The sequence below is a fragment of the Sorex fumeus genome, unplaced genomic scaffold, assembly GCF_029834395.1.
Source record: "Sorex fumeus unplaced genomic scaffold, SorFum_2.1 ptg000110l, whole genome shotgun sequence".
Taxonomy (NCBI): domain Eukaryota; kingdom Metazoa; phylum Chordata; class Mammalia; order Eulipotyphla; family Soricidae; genus Sorex; species Sorex fumeus.
This window is the reverse complement of record NW_026606167.1, coordinates 2747617-2769610: the sequence shown is the minus strand read 5'-3', so window position 1 is coordinate 2769610 and position 21994 is coordinate 2747617. Positions and strand designations below refer to the sequence as shown.

The window sequence follows — 21994 nt, the reverse complement described above, 5'->3', positions numbered from 1 at the left end:
GGGGACCCGGGTCAGCTGAGTGCCCTCCCCTGTATCCTCTCCAGGCCCGAAAACAATGGCGTTGTCACTGCTCACAGCCGGGCAATGCAGAAGGGCAAGCGGGAGGCAGATACGCACAAACAGGCTGTGCTCCCGGCTTCAATCAAAGGCCCGCAGGCGGGCAGGGGCCCCAAAGACTCCTATGTTCTCATGGCTTGTCTGGGTGTTGAGTCCACAGCTGACTTTCAGAAAACAAAGACCAAAGTCCCCACCGGAATCCCTCTCCTCTGCGGACCCCTCCCTCAGGGATCTGAGATATGGACCCCCGTGCCGTCCTGCGCCCGAGGGGACCACGCTCCTCCCGGCCGCCTTCCCCTCCCTTTCCACTCGAATGCGAATGCGGCCCCGTGTTCCGCCTCTGAGGCAGGAGAGACTACGGGCTGGGCTCTGCTAAAACGCCAACTGATGGAGACGCCACCGGGTGGCCGAGGCACGGTCCCCAGAGGGCTGCAGCCACGTGACTCATCCCTGTCTCAGGTGTGGGAGGCTGTGTGTGTGGGGGGGGTGGCGGCACCCAGGAGGTAGCGGCACTGTCGGTAGAGGCCGACAGCCCAGCTGAGTGCCCCCAGTGACCATCCCCGTGCCGGCTCTTGCTATCTCCACATGCCTGACACCCGAGGGGCAGTCAACGTCCTGAGTGCAGGCCTGGACAGGGGTTCCTGATAATGAAATGGCCGGTGCACCTCACTGCTGAGAAGGCAGGAGCGCGTGGGAACACAGCCCGACCCCAGAGGTGGGACCCACCCAGGGGACGCCCCACGCCGCACCCAGCTGCAGACCGACTCCAACTGGCCCGAGCTCTTCGCCCAGTCAGTCGGGAGCATCTTTCCTGAGCCTTTGGTTGGTGGGTACCTGTGTCATGTCTAAGGAGCTGGCAGCCCATCATGCCCTGGGCAGGTCACCATCAGTGCTCAGGGCCCCGGAGGGTCCAGCAGCCGGAAGCTGGGCTATCTCCATGCGGATGTGACGCAGGAGTGAGGCTGTGACACGGCGGTGCCCCCCGCACTGGCCACCCGGGCTGGGCCCCGTGGAACAGCTCCTCCTTGCAGCTGCCACAGCGGCTGGGCGGTGGCGGTGACGGCCCCTTCTCTCCACTGCCCACTGGCCACGGCGGGTGCCGAGCCGGGTGTGAGGACAGGCAGCGGGTCCAGGCCGTGGACGCAGGGTGGGGAGAGCACAGGGCAGGGGTTCGGGGACAGCTGTGTTCCCGCCCGGCACGGAGCAAGCAAGCAAGCAGCCCTGAAGGCTGTGGTCCGGGTGTGTCCTTGGGGAGAGGGCGTGTCCTTTCCTTTTCTTTCTTTTTTTTTTTTTAAAAAGGCTGCACAGTCTGCCATCGGCGAGGCAGGGGCTTTGGGGCACGGGGGCGCTGTCATTGCACGGCAGCATCTGGGGGGCTCTGGTACTGCTGCCGCCACACTTCCTGGATCTTCCGGCACCATTTGTGGGCGTTGCCGCTTGGGTCCATCAGGTAGTATGTCCTGTTGGGCTGTGGGAGCAGAGGGCGCTTGTGCTCAGGACCCTACCAGGGGGATGGAGAGGACAGAGAGAGGACAGAGGGAGGAGAGAGAAAAGAGAGGGAGGGAGAGGGGAGAGAGCAGAGGTGGGAGAGGAGAGGAGAGGAGAGCGCGTACTAGGGCATCCTGGGACGGCCCCCACAGGCCCCACTCACCGTGTGCACGAAGAAGGTCTTGAAGTTCTTGGGCTCGGGCCGGAGCTCCTGCGACCACGGGATCTCCCCCTTGAGGACCTTGCTGACTGGGTCCACATAGTACAGGTGCGGCCCTTCCGTGAGCAGCAGCTGCCGCCGGCGTGCAAACAAGCCCTGACGCCAAGGGAAGGTCCCCCCGTCAGGCCGGACACTGGGGACTCACCCGTAGTAAAGGTTGGCGGTGCCCGAGAGCCAGTCCTGGCTGCCCACCGCACGGGGAGGGCACCAGTCTCCCAGGGCCCAACTGTGGGCTCTGCATGGGCGGGGCCAGTCTGCAGGTGGACAGTACCCAGGAGGCCAAAGCACTGGCAGGAGCAGCAAGAAGCCAACATACCTTTCGCTTGTCTACTGGACCCATCTTTAGTATTAAATTATTTTCTACAAATTGGTGCCTATAAAGGAAAACAAGACCAAGTCAGAGACACTTCCTGAGCATGTCCTTCCAGGGGCAGGAGAAATGCAACGTCCTGCATCTGAAAGTGGCCGCTGCCGCCCTCCCTGCCAGAAGGAAGCGCAGCACGGCTCTTGGCCCAAAGTGGACGCCACAATTGGCGCAGGAGGCACTGACTGAATCAGAAAGGAGGCCAGAAAGGAGCTAGAGGAGGTGGAAGGAAGTGTCCCCGCCTCTTTGCCCGGGACAGGCCCCACTGAGGCCCGGCACTGCTGGGCTGGCCCCTGGCGCTTGTTCCCTACACCCTGGAAGGTTCCCGCTAAGCCCCAAGCCAGACGCAGAACCGCGGAACAGCCCGTGTCCACACGCAGCCTGCTGGACAGTCCTGCCAACAGCCCCTGGGTGAGTGCCTTGGCGGGGAGGGAGGAAGGAGGAGCAGAGAGGGGGAGGAGAGCAGGAAGCTCAACGCAGAGCATGCCCTTGAGGGCACAGGCTGAAAAGGCCATTTCGTTCTTTGTTTTCGGTCTCTGGGCCACAACCGGCTCAGGGATCACTCCTGGGGATGCTGGGGGACCACGTGGGATGAGTGGACTGTGCTCTGTCCAGCCCTGAGATGCTGTTCCTAAGCAGTGGTCCCCCATCACGTCAGCGCACAGATGGTATGGAGGCCCCACCACCCACTCGTGCCCGCGCCCTCACCAGGGGTTCCCGGCCGCCTGCTTCTCCAGCAGCAGCTGCTTCTCCTCCGGGGAAAACTGCAAGTCCAGTTCGAAGGCGTTGGCGTCCAGGCCGTGGATGTACTGCTCAATGCTGCTGCCGGCCCTCGGCGCGGGGCCCGTATCCAGCCCCGACAGCGAGTGGGAGGATGCGGACGAGGAGACCTGCATGCAGCCGAACTGGCTCAGGAGGTTGTCGTACTGCAAGAGAAGGGCAGTGAGCGGCCACCGGGCTGGAACCCGGAGGCAGCAGCAGGGCCAGCGGACGTGAATGAGAGGACAGGAGTGCCTGGCTGCAGCCCCTCTGCTGGCGCCTTCCCGGGGGTCTGTGTGGATCTGGGCAGCTGGGCAGCCGGGTTCCGGCCGGCACTGGCAGAGGCCGCTGCTTTCTGGGGATGCAAAGACCCTGGGACCGTGTGTCCGCCCACAGGACCAGGTGGCTGAAGACCCATTGTCCCTAGGCAAGTCTTGGCGTGTCGTCCCCCCCCCCCCCGAGCAGCAGCACCCCCCTTCCCGTCCCCCGCATCCCTTGGCGCGGGGAGTCAGCCCGCACGCACGCACGCACGTTTCCGTAGCAGTCTTCGTCATCCTCAGACATGGCCGGCAGGTAGGCAGTGAGCTTAGGTGGCGTCTGGTGCTGGAGGTTCTCCCAGGTGATGGACTCGAAGAACGGGTGGGCTTTCAGAGGGCCGTACCCCCCCAGCTCCTCACAGCCCAGTCGCTTGGTGGCGTCCAGAACCTGCAAGGGAAAGGTGAGTCCGTGCTGGGGTGAAAGCCACTGAGGCCCGTGCCCCAGTGGGATGGACGCGGCACTGGCCCCCAGCCAAGCCCTGCCCGGGGGGCCGCCACAGGTCCTGTCTGTCCAGGGGAGAAAGCAGAAGCTGGATGCCATCTCCAGGTTTCACTCAGCACCACCACAGACAGATGCAGGCCCAGCAGGCCTGGCTGCTCGCCACGACAAAGCCCACCAGACTCACCAGAAGTTTCTCTACAAGGTCTCTCGCCTTAGGGAAGAACTTTTCAGGAAAGTCGTACTCTAACTTTATGATCTTCTGAAATATAAGATACTCATTTCTGTGAAAGGCAAGAAGCCAGCTGTTACCCTGGGGAAAGAACGCCACAGCCCAACAAGCCTGTCTTTCTGGGACGGGGCTCCCTCCTCCCAGCCCCAAGCCTGCCCCCAGGTGCCTCTTACCCAGCCCGGAACGGCGGCAGCCCAGCCACCAGCTGGTAGATTATGCAGCCGAGAGCCCAGAGGTCAGAACTTGAAGGGGAAAACAGAAAAGTGGCGTTGGTAACAGTCCCAGGCACGCAGGGCAGTGGCTCCAGCAGCACTCACGCCCAGCGCCCCTCCCCCGCTGCAGCTCAGGGCAGCTGAGGGCTAGCCCCACCGCACCCGGGGGGATGCGGGCGCTCTCACAGCGCAGTGCTCATACTGGCATTCGCGGAGTATGGAGCGCGCATGCAGAGCGGTTCTCTCCTGCCCGGACTGGCTGAGAGCCCCGCCCGCTTGGTAAACACGGTAATTATACATTTCCTAAGGAAAACACGGCAGGTCTCAGCTCCCCTGCCCAGAGGTGGCTGGCAGAGGCTCGCGGGCTTGCTCGGGGCTGCAGACTGAAAGGGTTCTGCAGCCTGACTTCCCATATGCTGGTCTCGTCCTGATGGCCCAGTGTTCCCTGCGCCCCCGCTGGGCACTCTGGGGCAGAGGGCAACTTGGGTGCCGGGCGACACTACATGACAGCATGTCCAGTTCAGGGGCTGGATCCACAGGACACGCGGAGGGTGTTTGCTTTGCAGGCGGCTGACCCAGTATCATGTCCTGGTACCACACACGGTCCCCTGAACCCCGCCAGAAGTGATCCCTGACCAGAGCCAGGAATAAACCTGGAGCGTGGCCCCCAAACCAACCTCCTGACCCATCCCCAGCTCTGGCGTTGAGTCACAACACAGCTGTAGAAGGCAGCAGGAGTCTACAGGAATCCAAGCAGCTCCCAGACTCCTTCCTGCATCCAGAGTCCCGTTACAAGGAACGGGCACAGGAAAGCAGATTTTTGCCCCGTGCAGGAGGCCAAAAAGGGCAGGTTCTCCAGCACAGGCCTCGGGCTAACACTTTCCCTCTCTTTATCAGCAGCAGACACCATACACTTAGATGCTTCTCACTGTAATTAGAAATAAAGCAAAACAGAATGGGAGACGAACACCCAAGAATAGTTGAGATAAGTACCAGGAGGTCTGCTCCACGGCTTGGAAGCCGGCAGCACATGCTGGGGGAAAAGGCAGCTCAGACAGAGAAGGGAACACCAAGTAAAGGGTGTTTGGAGGACTTGCTCAGGGTGCGAGATGCGTGCTGAATGCAGACTACAGACCGAACGCGATGGCCACTCAATACCTCTATTGCAAACCACAACACCCTAAAGGAGAGAGAGAGCGAAAGGGAATGCCCTGCCACAGAGGCAGGGTGGGGGGAGAGGGGAGGGCCAGTGGGTACTGGGTTCATTGGTGGTGGAAGATGGGCACTGGTGGAGGGATGGGGACTCGATCACTGTATAACTGACACTCAAGCATGAAAGTTTGTAAGTCTACAGCTGTACCTCATGGTGTTTCACTAAAAAAAAAAAAAAAAGAAAAAGAAAGAGGGTTGGAAAGCAGCGCAGAGAGGATATTTGTCTTGCATCCTAGTACTACCTACGGGCCCCCGAGCAGCTCCTCAGAAGCGGAAGCCCAAGCACCTTTCCTGGGCACTGTCCCTGGGCACAGCTAGGAGGGCGGCAGTGCCTGGGCCTGCTGTCAGGGTGCTCTGGGCAGTGGTGCTGGGGGCACCAGGGCCACCCATGGGCAGTGCCTGAGGGACCTGGTCTGTGCAGACAAAGGCAGGCCCTGGCAGACACATGTGCCTCCTGACCTTGAGTACAGATAAACCAGGAGTTCTAGAAAAGGTTTTTTTTTTGGGGGGGGGGGGTGGCCGGGAGGGGCATCACACCTGGTGGTGCTCAGGACTTATTCCTGACTCTGGGGGCAGACACTGCAGCCCTCACAGGGCCAGGCCAAGGTGGCTGGGCCCCCAGTTGTGCTGAATGAGCAAAAATCATGTCTACAGCCTATGTCAAGGGAATGACATGGTGAAGTATAACAAACTCCCTGCTGCAAATCATGGAGGGTCAGAGATGCCCTCAGACGCAGCTGGCAAAGTCTGCAAGGAGCAAAGTTTGGAATGCCCAGTCAGTGTGTCTACAGCTTGACAGAAATTAGTAAACACAGAGAAAAAATGACCCAAAAAAAAATGGGGCTGGAGAGTCTAGCGGGTAGGGCACCATCAATCTCTGGCACCCCACAGGGCCCCAAGCACTGCCAGGAGTACTTCGCTTTCTGAGTGCAGAGCCAGGATGGTATGGACCAAACCACCCCCTACACCCTAAAATACAAGACTGAGTGGGGATGGAAGGTAAGAGGGGTTCTGGGGACATTTGCAGAGGGAAGTGAGCACTCTGGTGATGGGCATGGTGTTGGAATAATGTCCGTGAAAAGCGCGATTAACAGCAGTGACAACCTGCGCCCTGCCAGGACTCTGGTAAGAATGGTTGGACCAAAGCCAGTCCCAGAGCCCCCGACTCATACGCATCCAGCTTCTGTCTTCCTCGGGGACCAACATTACACGACTCAGAGCCAAGCGCGGGGTGACGGCAGCTCCTTGCCCCATGCTGGGAGCCCTTCAGGCGCGTTCTGGAACTTCCTGCTTCCTGTCTCTTCCTGTGTCAGGCCATGGGCACACAGGGCACCTGCAGCCAGTACCAGGGTCTCCTGACCCCAGACTGGAGCAGCAGTGCTCCCTCCTGCCCATGTGGGGTTCCCCAACTCCCCGGCAGCCGCACTTGGCCTGCGTGAAGATGGAGGCCAGGTGGGGGGTCATCTTCTGTGAAGCCAGAATCCCCCCAGTGCTTTCCAAGGCTGCTGGACTTGGAGACCAGTGGTCCTGCCTCAGGCTAGCCAGTACAGGCTCATCAGCTCTAAGCTGTGGCCATGGCCTACACATCCACGCGGTCCCAGGGCAGAACTCCACAAGAAGGCTTCACCCACGGAACTAACTTTCAACCTGATACTGACCCTCAAGCTCAGCCCCAGACTGCACCACCTGTGCCGCCGTCCGCCCCACCAGACTCCAGCCCCGGGCCACCCTCTGCAACCGTGCTGCTGCCTTCACAGTCTGCTTGAGAGAGGCCAGGCTTGAGCCCCGTCCACCATGAAGCGGCCTGACAGCAGGGGCCAGAGGGGCAGGCACTCAGGAAGTGGGCAGGGCAGGGCAGGGCAGGGCAGGGCTTCACCTTTTACAGGCCGCCTTCTCGGTGAGCAGCTCCGGAGAGACGTACTGTGCTGTCCCCACGAAGGAGTTGGCTCTGGCTGACGAGAGGAACAGAGGAGAAGGCCACTGTGGCACGGCCACACTCCACGCCATCTCCAGGGTGGGGGTCCCGGCGATCGCTACACATGTTTTCTCAAACAGCCCCCACTCTGCCGCTCTCCGCGGGTCCCGTGTTGCCTGCCTGCCCGACTCGGGACTGCAGCCACCTCAGTACCACAAGGAAGGCGAAAGGGACCCAGAGCCAGCACCCCCAGACGGCCAGGAGAGAGACCTGGGGCCTGCTGCCTGCCACTGTTCTCTGGCTTCCTCCAGGAGGTCAGCCTGGGCCTGCAGGATCCCGGGCACGGGGGTTGGCTGTGCCCTCTCCCACCCTACTGCCCCAGGGAGAGACGCGTGGTCACACCTGCGCCCTGCCAGGACTCTGGGGTACAGCTGAGAACAGAGGTGACTCGTGAGAGCGCACCAGCGCTGGGTCGAGACTCAGAGCAGCAAGTGCAGACGCCACATGAGAAGTGGCCGCGGAGGACAGCAAGAGAAACAGGGCGCTGGCAGGGCAGACACGGAGCTATGGGGACCCTGAACGGCACCCTGGCTGTGGGCACTCCGGCCCCAGACCCGCATGCAGACATGAGGCCCAGGGTTGGGAGTCTGCAGCTTGGAGCAGACGCTCTTCAGAGCCAGAGAACAGACTGTGTGGGACCCCCCCACCCCCAATCACATGGGGCTATGGCAGCCACCGCCAAAGGTGCTCACCCCTTTGGTCAAGGAGCAGATGGGGTAGCTGTCCAGGAGACGCACACCCACAGCCCAGAGTCCACCCATGGTTGGGTCCTAGGGTTCAAGGTGCCACCATGGTATTTTCTGACAGATGACCAAGTGTTCATCTCAAAATATGCAGAAAAAATGAGCTAAGCCACAAACTTAGCCACATGAGGTGCCAAGGACTGAGCCCCAGGTCGGCTGCGGGCAAGGCCAGTGTCCTACGATGCCGCAATGCTGCTGCTAATCCCCGAGGCTCCTTCTCAAGTCCCAGAGCAAGCCCAGCTTCGCCCCAGCTGCCGCTCTGCATCCCCAGGGGGCCTCCCCTCACCACTCTTCAGGAGGGAGCTGAAGAGGACGTGCAGCCTTGAACCACACACGCCCTGACTCCGCCACCAGCGCAACCCAGGCGGGTGGCCATCCTGAGTTTCGGGAACTCCGCAGATGGCAGAGCCCGGGTCAGAGGACACCGCTCCCCATCACTAGCCGTGGTGCGCCGGCAACGCCCTCCCCGGCAGCTCACGTACCTTGCTTGCTCTCGGGAGACAGCACCTTGGCTGTTCCAAAATCCGTGATCTGAATGTGCATGTCTTCATTTAACAAGATGTTCTCTGGTTTCAGGTCCCTGTGGAAGCAGAGTCTTAGCATTTGCGATGAAGTGTTTTTTAGAAGAGTACCGTGAATACATACTTGAAGTTCCGCTGAACACAAACAAGCTGATCAAAGCAAAGGGCAAGCCCACCATGACCAGAATCGAGTGCCAGCGCAGGAGACATGAGCCCACTGACCCTCGTTAACCACATCTTGTCACCGCCACAGTCCTACTCATTTTAACCCACAGACAGCTTATGGGAGGTTTTAATTCGACAGTATCAGAAAGTCATGGAAATCGAGAATAGGAATAAAAGCTACAGAAAATGGTGACTGACAGAACAGAAGCAGCCGATGGGGCTGAGGCCTGTGATCGGGCCTGTGGGGGCAGCTGGTGCCCAGGTGGTACCTGTGAATGACGCCCTTGCCATGCAGGTACTCGAGAGCAGACACCAGCTCGGCGGTGTAAAAGCGGGTGCATGTCTCATCAAATGAGCCGATTTTGCGAATGTATTTAAGGAGTTCTCCATTTTTGGCATAACTAAGGCCAAAATCTACGTGTCGCATAGTTAAGGAAGTGCACGAAGGTAGAGTTCTAGCCTCAACAGCTCAGGAAGAACTCTCCCGTAAGAACTGGAGACTGTGGCCCCTCTGGGAACCAGCCCGGCCGTCACCCCAACACCCCTCTGCAGGCTTCAGTACAGCGCTGGGCTCCCGCAGCACCAAGCACAGGCACAGGGCTGAGTCTGCGGGGGTGACGCAACGGGTGCCCCGCCTCCCCCAACAAACTCTGAAACCGCAGCCCCCTACGGCCAGGCCCCGCCGAGGGAAAGCCACTCTGTGGAGGCGTGGCCAGGGGCCCACTGGAACCGCTACCTGGGGACCACAGAACCTACCCCAGACATCCCTGCCCTGGGACAAGGACTTTGGTTCTTTGTCCCTTCCCAAGTCGGGCCAGGCTGCAACCACACACAAAAGCGGCCCCCGCAGTCACCCGGGAATCCCCCAAGCTCGGCACCTAGAGATGCAGGGCTTCTGGGAGCCAAGATGCTCCGGCACCCTTGAGGATGGGGACCACAGAGGCCCGATCTGACGCCAGCCTCCTCTCCAGGAAGGTGAAGGGTCTCAGCCAGGCACCACGACCAGCTGCAGACTTTGGTGGGGCCCGTGCCCCCCCCACTCCTCTCCCGCCTCTGGGCTGGAGCCTATGCAGTGAGGAGCTGGGCCCCAGCCCCCCCCCCCTTCCGGCTGTTCCCCTTATCAGCCGGTTCCCAGTTCCTGTTTCCTGCCAGACACCGATGCTGGTGGGCTGCGCGTGGCCACCAGGTCAGCACCACAGATGCTGGGGACCGTGGTGCCAGGCTCCAGACTCTCCCGGTGACACACCGTGCCACCCCCCCAATGCCCCCGGGGCAGGGAGGAAGCAGCTGAGTGACCCCGAGCAGGGATTTCCAGGGAGCCCACGTGCGATCCAGGCCGCAGGAACAGTACCGCGAACTAGGTTGGCCCCAGCTGGCACTTTGGTGGGGAAGCCAGTCCCAAGAGGGTGAAGAGCAAACTGGGGTCCCAGGCTGGCAGAGCAACCCAAAACCCTGTGGAACTCGGCTCTCCCCTTCAGGAGGGGCTGAGTCGAGGCTATTCCTGTCTCTTCCCGCCTGCTCGCCCAGGCTCTGCCCCACCTGGCGCTACTGAGGAGGGGATGTACCAGAGGCCCCACTCTCACCGCCCAAGGGTCACCGAGGGGTCCCAGGGGAGGCAGCTTGGACCCCAGCCCTCCGGCGAGCACCCATGCGCGTGCAGTCTCCATGAGCCCAGGAAGTGTCCTAATGGTGGAGAGCGAGAGACACCGGGGACAAAGGCTTCAAGCCCCTCCACCCCGTGACTCCACAGCTCTGCGGAGAGAACAGGCAAACATGAGCCCCCCCAACCTGTCAGCTTCCTGCTTCAGTGGGCCAGGGCCAGCTTAGCCCCGGGGGACAGGGAGGTGGGAGGCTTCAGCACCCCCTGCCGCTGCACCGAGGCCTGGGGCCAGAGAAGGCCCACAGGAAGGACAGAGTCGGGTGAGCCGAGTGTGTGCAGCAAAGAAGGCCAGAGCCGTCGGAGACAGGGGTCGAGGGCCGGGGAGGGAGGAGCCACGAGCCCCCGGAGGCATCTCCACTGGAGAAACAGCCAGATAAGCGGCCGGCAGAGCCCTAAGCAGACGCCGCGGAGTGGAGAGGGGACACCTGGAACTGATGTGGAGCCCAGGCCACAGGGCAGGCAGCAGCCCAAGGTCACCCTTACTCCCCTGTCCTGCTCTGTCCAGCAGCCATCACCAACAGACACGGGCTCCTGGCCCTCAGCTACCTGCGCTCGGCAGGCCCAGCGCCACTCCGAGAAGCTGGCCTTCGCTTTCAAGGGAGGGACGGCAGGAGGGAAGCCCGGGCCAGGCCCCGGCTGGCCAAAGGATACACAGCTTCTCGTCATCCTGAAACGTGAAGTAGAGCTTCACAAAGAAGGGGTGATCCAGGCGCGACATCACGTCTCTCTCTCGGGTCACGTATGGGACCTTGTTCTCCTTGATAATGTGCCGCTTCTCTAGGATTTTAACTTGAGAGACAAGTGAGTCACCCCAGTTGGAATCAAACGCACTAGAGCCGCAATGAACCAAAGCCGACTGGGACAAATCCAGGTTTGTCACAGACACACCCACCGCTCCCTACCCACCGGCACAGAAGCCACCGGCACCCGGCAGCTCCCCAGCTCGCAGCAAATGGCAATACTTACTAGCATATTCTCTGGAGGTTGCCAGTTCTCGGGCCAGGACGACCTGGGTGGGGAAGACAAAGTGGAAGAGAAGCCAGACGACAGCCGGGCCAACGGTCCCACTGCTGCCCACCAGACACCTTGTCTCTGGGAGTCAGGGCCCCAGGGTGCTGAATGTTGGGGGCCAGACAGGCCTGTTCTCAGGGCTAGCAGCAAACACTGTGTCCCCAGCTGTTTCCAGAAGGTTCCTGACCAAGGTGCAGGGAGAATCCTGCATCCAAAGAGCCGTCTCACCACAGGGGGGTGCGACAGCTCAGAGCCCCTCTCTGCTGGGTTCTGCTAGAAATTGCCTTCGGGGGTCGCAGTGACAGCTCAAGGGGTAGAGGGCTGGCACGGCAGACCTGGGGTCAACCCCCAGCACACATATGGTCCCGAGCCAGACCTCAGAAAGACTGGCCCGAGTGCCTCAGCAGTTAGTCCTGTTCTGTCTGGGCGTCAGCTCCAACCCACGTGGCGTGTGCAATCCCGGGGCCGGAGAGCGCGAGCCCTGGACCACCACAGGGACCAGATAAGGCCGAGCACATGGGGTGGGACTCAAACTCCCTCCCCCTCCCCAAAACCTAGGATATTCTATTTTTAAATAATAGCACAGAAATAGTGAAACAGTTCAGAGTTTGCTCCAAACCCTGAAGAGATACTGACACTTCCAGTCTAAGGCACAGATAGCTTCTGGACAAGTGGGCAGCCGGGATACAGGGCCAAGTGGCTGGCGACTGGGCAGCGCCCCGAGTCTGGCTCTGTGTCTCCAAGCATAGGAAGGCTCGCTCTCGGGCCCGCTCTCCTCTGAACACGCCTCCCTCTCCCCTCACGTCTTCCTCAGTACGTTTTGTTCAGTGGAAGACACAGAGCCCCTCTGAAAGCTTCCGACGACCAACCAGCCACTTGCGGGACAGCCTGAGAGGTACTCACAGTGGAGAAAGAGCCTTCTCCCAAAATCTTCCCAAACTTGAAGTCCTCAGGCCGTTTCTTCCGCGGCGGTGGCTGTGCGGCGTGTTGCAGCGAGCTGGCACTTGGCCGGGACTCGGTGGCAGTGCCGTCCATGGCGGGACCCTGCCTGCTACCGCCACTGGGAACGCCAGGGGCCGTGCTGGAGTCCGCGTGGGTCCTCACCATTGATGGGGATGGGCAGGAACATAGCACCACGCTGGGCTGGATGGGAACGGCGTCATACTGGCGGGTACAGAGGAAGAGGGCATGAGAGCAGGGTAGTGATGTGTCCTCCTCCGCAGGTTCCTGGGGCCATCAGAGTGGCCATGGGCCCGAGTGTGAATCCCCGGCTCCAATCAGGACAGACAGCGGTGACTAGTGTTCGCCTGAGTGGACATTGACAGTCGTGTCGTGTGGGTCACCATCTGCTCCCGCCTCTAGCAACAGCATGAGTTCCCGACACACGTCCCTCACACTGGGTCCTCCCATCACTACCCAAGTTCTGCATCTCTATGGCCAACCCCTATGCCAAGGACTCCAGGACCAGGCTCCCTCCTGAAGCCGTCACCCCTCACCCCTCCACACCGGAGGAGTCTGCAGTCGGGAGGAGACTCAGCTGGGCGCAGACCAACAAGCTGGCTGGAGAAGATTTCCCCAGAGCACACACGCAGTGGCCATGGGAAGGAGCCCTGCTTGCCATGGAGACAGAAGCAGGCCTGGGGCTGGAGCAATAGCACAGCGGGTAGGACGTTTGCCTTGCACGTGGCCAAGCCGGGTTCGATTCCCAGCATTCCATATGGTCCTCTGAGCACCGCCAGGGGTGATTCCTGAGTGCAGAACCAGGGGTAACTCTGCATCACCAGGGGGGATTCCTAAGTGCAGAGCCAGGAATAACCCGAGCACCGCCGGGTGTGGCCCCCAAACAAATGAAAAGCACAAATCAGACTTCTTGGGGCAAGAGCCAGGGTCCAGCCGACAGCTGCTTGCCCTGCACTGTGTGACTGATCCAGGTTCAGTCCCTGGCATACACATGGCTCTCCCCCACCCCCCGAAACCTGCCAGGAGTGGTCCTTGAGCAGGAGTATGCCCTGAGCTCCCCGTCACAAAGTAAGATACATCCAGTGGTCCCCAACCCTCTTCGTCCCACTGCGCCCTCTCGCTTGAGGCTCGACACCAAGGGCGGGAAAGCACAGGGTGCAGAGGCCGAGACGCCAGAACCACACACCCCTATGACGTGTGCGCACAAACGGTCACAGCATTGTCACACTGGCTGAAGGACATGAAGCGGCAGGCCAAGTGACACCGGGCTAATGGCACACTGTTCAGCACGAAAAGGAATCGCCTCCCAGAGAGGTGGTGCCAAGGGGAGAACCCCAAGTCTAACCTGGCACCACCGGGCCAAGCAGCACCACAGCGCCAGGCCATCAGGTCCCGGGCCCACGCGCACTCAGGGGACCCGTGAACAAGGGGATCAGAAGCACCGACACGCCGTGAGTGCCACAGAGGCAAGCTTAGACAGCAGAGCTGCCTGGCCTCTGAGAAACAGGACTGCAGCCGTCCCGCATTGCAAGCACACTCGAGCCAGTGAGTTTCAGATTTCAGATTGGGTGCAGGCACTCGCTTTGTACGTGCTTGACCCAGGTTCAATCCCTGGCACCCCATATGGTCTCCCGAACCCTCCAGGAGTGATCCCTGAGCACAGAGCCAGGTGTAAGCCCTGAACACTGCTGGGTGTGACTTGCAAAAGAAACGTATTCGAATCAAGACTTTTACCAACAAATGGACAAAGGGCAGGCACCCAAAACACAGAGATATGCATGCCCCAGAGATATACAGATGCCCACTAATGCCAAGACCATCCAGAGCATGGACACTCACACTGCTGACCCGGTTGCTCTCAAAAAAAAAAAAAAAAATTTTTTTTTTGCTTTTTTTTGCTTTCTGGGTCACACCCGGCTATGCACAGGGGTTACTCCTGGCTCATGAACTCAGGAATTACTCCTGGCAGTGCTCAGGGAACCATATGGGATGCTGGAACTCGAACCTGGGTTGGCCGTAAGGCAAAAACCCTACGCACTGTGCTATTGCTCCAGCCCCTCTCAAAATGTTTTTGGAAAGTAACCTGGTCATTTGTCAAGAAAGTGATGGCTGAACACCTGCCAAGGAGACACAGGAAGGTGACAGCAAAGACAAATGTGTAGAAATACTGCCCACAGCTGAGGTGGATGCTGCAAAAAGGATCAGAGGCCCAGCTGAAGCGGGAAGGAGGTTCTTTCCTGGCTCTGAAGCCAAAGTCTGCTTGCCGCAGAAAACTGCTGCCAGAGCCCAGGAGGTGAATTCAGAGCGGTCAGGTCTGCCCCAACTGTGCTCATTCCCCGTCCCTGAGGCAGGGGAATGCCTGGCACCAGTCTGGGAAGTGCAAAGTCTGACCCTGTGCCCCAGCACACAGGGAAGACACATGGCTGTCAGAGGCCCTACAGACACTCCATGGAGAGCAGCATCACCGCGCCGTGTAGTCAGTGGAGACGGGGAAGTCATGAGTCCGAAGAGGTACAAGAAGGCTGCCAGGCAGTGGACACCACGAGAACCCGGAGGGAAATGCCAGACGTGCTGTGAGCAACCTGGGAGAGGCGGTCTCTCCACTCAAACAGGGAAGGCAGGAGGGCCAGGGCGCCCAGGCGAGTCAGAAGCTCCAAGCTTCTGCAGGACCCTGCACTGCGCTTCTCGGCATCAAGCCCCAAGACACAAAATCCTCCTGTGGAAGGACGTTTGCGCGCCAGCAGCCCGGGGTCCACCAGCAGATGGGCTCCCGGGGTGCAGCCAGACACAACGAAGACAACGCAGCTGCAGGAATGCTTCATGCAATCTGCCACAGCGCGGATGGAACTGGGAGGGTCACGTTTAGGGAAGGAAGCCAAAGGAAGGTCAGACACTGAATGAGCTTGCGACCTGCGGGACAGAGAACCAGGGCAAGGGAACGCAGGCACCAAAGTGGGGCAGACCCTAATGAAAAGGTCTGTGGGGGGACGAGGGGGAAGAAGAGGCAAGGAGCAGGGTCCGGGGACCGGCCTGGCGGTGGGCAGGTCAAGTGTGTGCATCCGTCGCCACCCACACCACGAGCTATGCGACCCTCTTCTCTGGAGCCAAAATGCGGTGTCCAGGAGCAAGAGGAAAAGTACAGAGGCAGGCGCTTGCTCGGCATGCAGCAGCCTGGTTTTGCTCCCCAGGCAACGCCAAGGGTCCCCCCGAGCAGAGCCGGGGCAGGCGCTGGGCACTTCCCTCCTGCGCTCTCTCCAGCCCTGCCTTAGTCAGTTTTGGAAGGTGGTAAATCCACCTGATACCTTTTTCTGGCTAATTCTTGGCAGGATCACACCTGGCAGTCATGTAGAGGTGCCCTGTCCTACAGCCCGGCCCCACAGCACTACGAACAGCATCACAGGGGTGGGCCAGCTGAATGCTGTGAGGTGCCACCCGAGAAGTGTGTGGCGACCACGGTTGAGGGCGGCGCCCTGAAGGTCCAGGCCCAGCTCAGCTGCAGGGGGACCACTCGGCCATCTCTGTGCCACCTTTCGCTTCTGCAGTGTTTCCAGCTCAGGAGACAGGCAGAAATCCAGGGCATTCCGAGATCCACAGCGTTGTGGGGAGAATTCTGGCCCCGGGTCAGGGTGGTCCCACAAGCTGTCCGCAGACACCACGGCCCTGAGGAAGCCAGCAGGGCCTCCTCAGCATCACAGTGCCTGACCCCTCATGGCAGAATAGCTAGAACACAGGTGAGCCGGGCCCTTGGTACGCCCACACTCCTGTGGGGCATGGTAACCCCAAAACACCACGCTGTGAGGCAGGCTCTGAATGTCCTCCCCCACAGGACGGAACCCCTGGGGGCCAGGCATAGACCTTAGGGACCCTAAAACTACCTTTCTAGGCTCACTCCTGGCTCCTCTGGAGCACTGTGGCCATGGCGGGGGTGGGGCGGGCAGGGAAACGGAGCTGAGGTCCAACTGCCCGTGAAGGACTGGGCCCCCAAATGCTGCTTCCAGTCGCCAGCGCCAGCCTTGGGGTGTGAAGGCAGCCAGCCCAAGCACCGGAGATCCGGGGCCCGAGGCTGACTCACTCTGTGCCAGCTCAGCCCCGCCAGCTAGACACCCACTTGGTGACCCAAAATCGGGGAACAGGAGTACTTTGGAATGTGCAGACTCTCTGAGTCTGCAGTCCTGAGGCCCCAGGCAGTCACCCATCCCATCTTAAATGCAGCCAGGAGTGCTATTCTTGAGGGGCCCGCGGGAGCCAGAGGTACGTCACCTGCCTTCGTGTGGCGACCCCGAGTCCTGGCCAGCAAGCCTATGGTCCCTTGGGCACCGTCAGTGGCCCGAGCGGGGCCAGCGGCAGCCCAGTGCACAAAACAGCAGCGAGCAGCTGTCACTCCATGGGGCCCAGCAGGAGGACAAGACCCAGCCAAGGCTGCTGCTCCCCACAGCATGGCCAGGGCACCTGCCCTCACCCTGAGTCTCTGGGAAAGGGGGTTCCTCACGCCCCCACCCCACCAAGGTCTGGTCCTGGTCCTGCTCCTGTCCGCATGAGGACGCGGCCTGGAGGGTCTCTGGCAGGGGCCAGCACAACCTGGATGACCCTGAGGTGTTCCTGAAGGCCTTGGGGAGAGCTCCTGCCTTGCTTGTTCAACTCCAGGGCCACAGTGAAGAGACCTGAGATTCATCTCCATCTGCTGGCAGCTGAGGGCAGTAACCGGCTCCCAGAGAAGACTCTGGGGCGAGGAGGGAGGGAAGGGCAGGAAGCGAGCACGTGAGACCACCCCCAGCCGCCAGCTCCTTGAAGCACCACTGCTCCCCAAAAGAAGAAAATCCGAAGGGAAAATTAAGGGGAGATCCACCAGACACGGCGGCCCAACCCGCACAGCACACCGCTCGGTCATCTGCAAACCTCGGAGAAGAGGCCGTCAAAACGGCCCGCAAGCAAGCCGGAGAAACACGACAGCGGGAAGATGCTGGCCTTGCATGAGGCCGACCCGGGTTCAATCCCTGGCGCCCCGTAGGGTCTCCGAATTCTGCCCGGATTAATCCCCGAGTCGCTGGATGGGACCCAAACACAAAAAACAAAAACTCCCGTAAGCAACATTGAAAACTGCTGACCCGTAACCACTGTTTGGGAAATGAACCTAGGGACGAAGGGAACGGACGTCCACCTCCTGGCACGACCCTCCCACAACCTCACACCCCGTCTGGATACTGAACCCATTTCTACAGCTGCCCCCAGTGTTACCTGGTTCCCTGGCACCAGAGGAGGAAGTACGACAGGACAGCCAGCAGGGTTCGTCGGGGCACAGGACAACCCTGGGCTCTGCTCTAGTCTTTTGAGACTGTTATGGCAAGAGTGAGTCCCCGTTCCTTCTGTGGACAGAACCATGGGGAGCACGGAGGAGGAGTCCCCAGCCCAGAGTGAGCCAGCAAAGGGCAGCACTACGCCAGCCCCGAGGGAGGGACGGAGTGGACTCGGGGCGTCAGAGGTGGGCAAGACAGATGCTCAGGGCTCACTCCTCATTCTCACTCCACACAGCAGCTGGGAAGGCCCCGCTCCATCCGGTCTCCCCAGGACTGCAGACCCCAATGCCGAGCGGCATCCCGGGCTGCTGCTGCGGAGCAACCCAAGCTCTGGACCCCACAGTCCTCACAAGAAGACCCCCAGAACCAAACAGCTAGTCCCCCGAAGGCACGGCCCTCAGGTCAGCGGGGTCGCTGGCAAAGAGACTCTTCTCACCCCAAGAAAGTGCCAAAGTTAGGCTGAGCACAGAGACCCCGGCGAGGCAGGGCACCAAGAGCGTCCAGCCACACCCCCTCCCACGGGAGCCGCGGAAGCACCCAGGGGGGCAAACCCGGCCCAGGGGCACACGGGCTGTGGCACCTCAGCCCAGGAGACAAGAGGCCGACGGGGAGGGGTGGGGAGGAAGAAGCGGCCGGCCTCCACTGCTGACAGGCTGGGAAGCCTCGCTGCTGCCGTCATCGGGTCTGCCACCACACACACACTAGGGAAGCGCTGCCACACGCCTCTGCACAGCACGACGCGGCCTAGCCGGGCCCCCACCACACAGGCCCACCCCCGCACACCCTCACCCCCCTACACGCGCACCCCACCACAAGCTCCCCACACGCCCACCCCCCACACGCTCTCCCACACCCACATGCACATCCCCTTTCACACTCCATCCCCACACTCACACATACACGCTCCCTCTCCCACATCCCCTCACACCCCCCTACACTCACATCCCCTCACACACACCCCCTCACACGCACTCATACGTACACCCCCTCACCTGCTCTTCCCACATACCTCCTCACACATCCCCCAGCACTGTCTCCCACACCCCTCCACACACACCCAACACACACCCCCTCACTCACACATCCTCACATGCACGCACCCTCACACGCCTTCTCTCACACAAATACCCTCACATGCTCTCACACACACCCCTCACTCACACACCACCTTCACACGCATACTCACATCCCCTCACACACACATCCTCACAAGCTCTCTCACACCCCCCACACACATACACCCTCACACCCAACCACACCCCCTCACACACACCCACACACCCTCAGATGCACAACCCCCTCACATGCACACACTCTCACATGCACACCCCCACTCCTCATATGCACACCCTCACACACACACAACACCCCCCCATACACACCCCTCGCATGTTCTCACACACACACTCACAGACAAACACCCCCAAGGACGGAAACAGAGCAGGGGTCTCTGGGTGGGCCACGGGGGCTTCCGAGACCGCTTCTAAGAGCGATGGGCAGTTTGCTTTATGTTCACTCTTCAGATCTCCACCAAACTACATACACCCCTGGGTGCAAGCTTTGGGAGAGGGAAGGGGGGGTCCTAGTCACACCTGGTGAAGCTCAGGGGTTACTTCTGTGGCTGCTGAGGACAAGCAGTGTCGGCAAAAGCCTGACCCCCTTATTATCGCTCTGCAATTTTAAAATGAAGGCTTTTTTTTTCTTTTTGGGTCACATCCAGCATTGCACAGGGGTTACTCCTGGCCCTACACTCAGGAATCACTCCTGGTGGTGCTCAAGGGACCATACGGGATGCTGGGAATGGAACCTGGGTTGGCCGCGTGCAAGGCAAACACCCCACCCGCTGTGCTATCGCTCCAGCCCAAAATGAATGCTTAAGGGGCTCAGAGGGACAGTACAGCAGGCAGGGCACTTGCATGTGATTGTGCCAGGGTCATCCCCAGCATCCCCTACGGTCTCCCAAGGTCGGCCAGGAGAGATCCGGGCACAGAGGCGAGAGTGAGCCCTCAGCACCGCCAGATGTGGCCACCCCTTCCCCTAATAAAGTGAAGCTTAGAAGCGAAGACACACCAGCTTCCTCCCCCTCGGAAGCAGCACCGGGCTGGCAGCTGGCATGAGGCACCGGAAAGCAAACGCTGCGCGTTTGATGTCTGGAGGCTGCCAGCACTGCTGTGGAGGCCCAGACCACCAAGGTCAAAGGAACGTTCATTCAGCATTTGCCGCTTACTACACACTTCTAGGCATATGATGTGTATTTTATTTTTGGTGTTTGGGCCACACCCAGAGATGCTCGGGGATTACTCCTGGCGGTGCTGTAGGGACCACACGGCAAATGCCCTCCCAGCTGGACTATCGCTCCGGCCCCCACTGGACATGAATTTTCAGGGTTAGTCCTCAAAGCACCTCTTGGGGTAAGGACCATGGCGAGCCAGTGTTACAGACGGGATCACTGAGACCAAGTCTCCTGCCCAGTGCCACACACCCGGCACTGAGTGAAGCCACCTCAACGCTCTATGCAAGTCCCTCCCAGTGGGCAGTGGCAGTATCTGCCGGGGACCCGGCGGATTCCCCCGCACAGGAAGCCAGCTGGCGTGAAGAGCATCGCCCAGTGCCCCCAGCAACACTCCAGCGGCCCCCCCATCCAAAATCTCTCTGTGCAGAATGCAGCTGAGTTAAACATGAAACTAATCACGAGAGTTAGTCAGAGTCCCAGAGGGCTAAGAACAGCCTCTGCCCAGAGAGGACCAGGGTCAACTCCCAGCACCACCAGCTTCAGTCAGTGTCCATGGTGGTGGTGTCCCACCCAGATGCGCGGCCAGGAAGCAGGGGCCCGAGTGCTCCCACAGAAGGGCGAGTGAATCGCGGCAAAGCTCCGTGAGCAGCCAGTCAGATTCAAGGGCAACGAAGGTGCCCTCGAGGGGCAGGAAAGAATCTCCTGGTGGGGCTCCGTGATCATTTGCCAAGGACAGATGCCCTGGGCAGCGCCAGCAGAAACTGCAGTGGTCCCCGGGGAGGCGTGGAGGGCCTGCCCCTCCCGGGAAAGGGGTCCCACAGAACAGGGCTCACACATGCCTCACCCCAGCCCCCCACAGACCTTCTGAACTGTCGTCCAAGCTCATCAGCGCACTGGCTCTGAGGAGTCGCCGTGGTGCCGGCGCCTGCGTTCCGAGGAGAGTGCCGGTGAGAAGCATACCCCAGTATCTTTGGGATGAATGGGACAAAGAACCAGCGCCAGCGGGGACCTGGCAGAAGCACGACTCTGCTTTTCAGTCCATGCCGAAGCCCAAGGCAGCAGCTACGTCACAGCGGCGGGTCAGTTCACACGCTGCACTGCACCTCCCAGTCACGTTGCTTTGGAGCAGCTCGAGAACGCACACGAGCCACCTCAGTCCACAACTCAGTGTCAACAGGCTCTGGCCCTCTGCACCGCTAGAGCCAAGGAACAGCTTCTAGAATCAGAGATGACATGGCGCTTAAAACCAGATCTCCTCTTTGGAACTCAACCCAGGCCGCACCTAGAGCGGCAGCGGAGAGCACCTGCCGTGCACGCGGCCGCCATCGCACAGGTCCCCTTATGCGGCACTGGACAGGAACTGGCCACACACCAAGCCAGTGCCCGAACCCAATCCTCCCGCTGCGGCCCACTGGATTTTGTTTGGGGAGCACACCTGGAAGTGCTCTGGGGGCCTCTGCTGTTCTGGGGGTTGAACCTGGGGCCCTGCCCTTGCCCCCAGGATCAACCCGCTTGAGAGCCCCCAGTGAACGACACCCGCCCGGCCTGGATTCTGTCTCCTGCACCCCATCACTGAGAAACGGGACCGGGACCGCAGTGTCAGGAGTGATGCCTAGTGACTGACTGGCAGGAGCTTCACCCGCCCGCCCACAGGGGAGGAGCTAGCCCGGCCCTACCCACAGCGCCTGTCACCTGAGACGGGCACCACTGGAAAGTGCCCCGTGCCCCCCGCTGGGCCCCTTATCAGCAGCTCAGGAACAAGGAGTTTCTGGCTGGGAGCAGCCCCAGCTGGGGCATGGAGCCTGAGTGCTGGGGTGGGCCGGGCAGCTCCCCTCAACCTGAAGACAGTGTGCTCGGAGAGAGAACGACCAGCAGGGCCTTCCTGGGCACAGGGCAGGCCTGGCATGCAGAAGGCGTGGCGTGGTCCTGGCAGCGCGCTCACACAGTCACCAGCACTGCCAGAAGCAGCTCCGGGCATGGAGCCGGAAGTTCCTGCACACCAGCAAGGGGTGGCCCCCAACCAACCAACCAACCCACCCACCCACCCAAACAAGACGCTTTCTTGAGGGCCGGGCCTTGGCCCTGCCCTCGATGTCAACCTCCCAACGGCCTGGCCTCTGCTAGTCTCGGGA

General features: G+C 60.7%; 1 protein-coding gene across 1 annotated transcript in view; it reads right to left on the bottom strand.

The window, feature by feature from the left end:
- Nucleotides 1-1232: 1232 nt before the first annotated feature.
- The window catches only part of PDPK1 (3-phosphoinositide dependent protein kinase 1), a 29275-nt gene continuing 8513 nt past the window's right edge, over nucleotides 1233-21994 (bottom strand). The window contains exons 2-14 of the mRNA XM_056135232.1: nucleotides 12279-12539; nucleotides 11331-11373; nucleotides 11016-11153; nucleotides 8974-9118; nucleotides 8501-8598; nucleotides 7177-7252; nucleotides 4050-4118; nucleotides 3832-3928; nucleotides 3420-3593; nucleotides 2838-3055; nucleotides 2082-2139; nucleotides 1709-1861; nucleotides 1233-1525 (exon numbers count right to left, since the gene is read on the bottom strand). Of these exons, the coding sequence (XP_055991207.1) occupies nucleotides 1409-1525; nucleotides 1709-1861; nucleotides 2082-2139; nucleotides 2838-3055; nucleotides 3420-3593; nucleotides 3832-3928; nucleotides 4050-4118; nucleotides 7177-7252; nucleotides 8501-8598; nucleotides 8974-9118; nucleotides 11016-11153; nucleotides 11331-11373; nucleotides 12279-12539 (1647 nt within the window). The 3' untranslated portion in view covers nucleotides 1233-1408. The remainder of the gene's footprint in view (nucleotides 1526-1708; nucleotides 1862-2081; nucleotides 2140-2837; nucleotides 3056-3419; nucleotides 3594-3831; nucleotides 3929-4049; nucleotides 4119-7176; nucleotides 7253-8500; nucleotides 8599-8973; nucleotides 9119-11015; nucleotides 11154-11330; nucleotides 11374-12278; nucleotides 12540-21994) is intronic.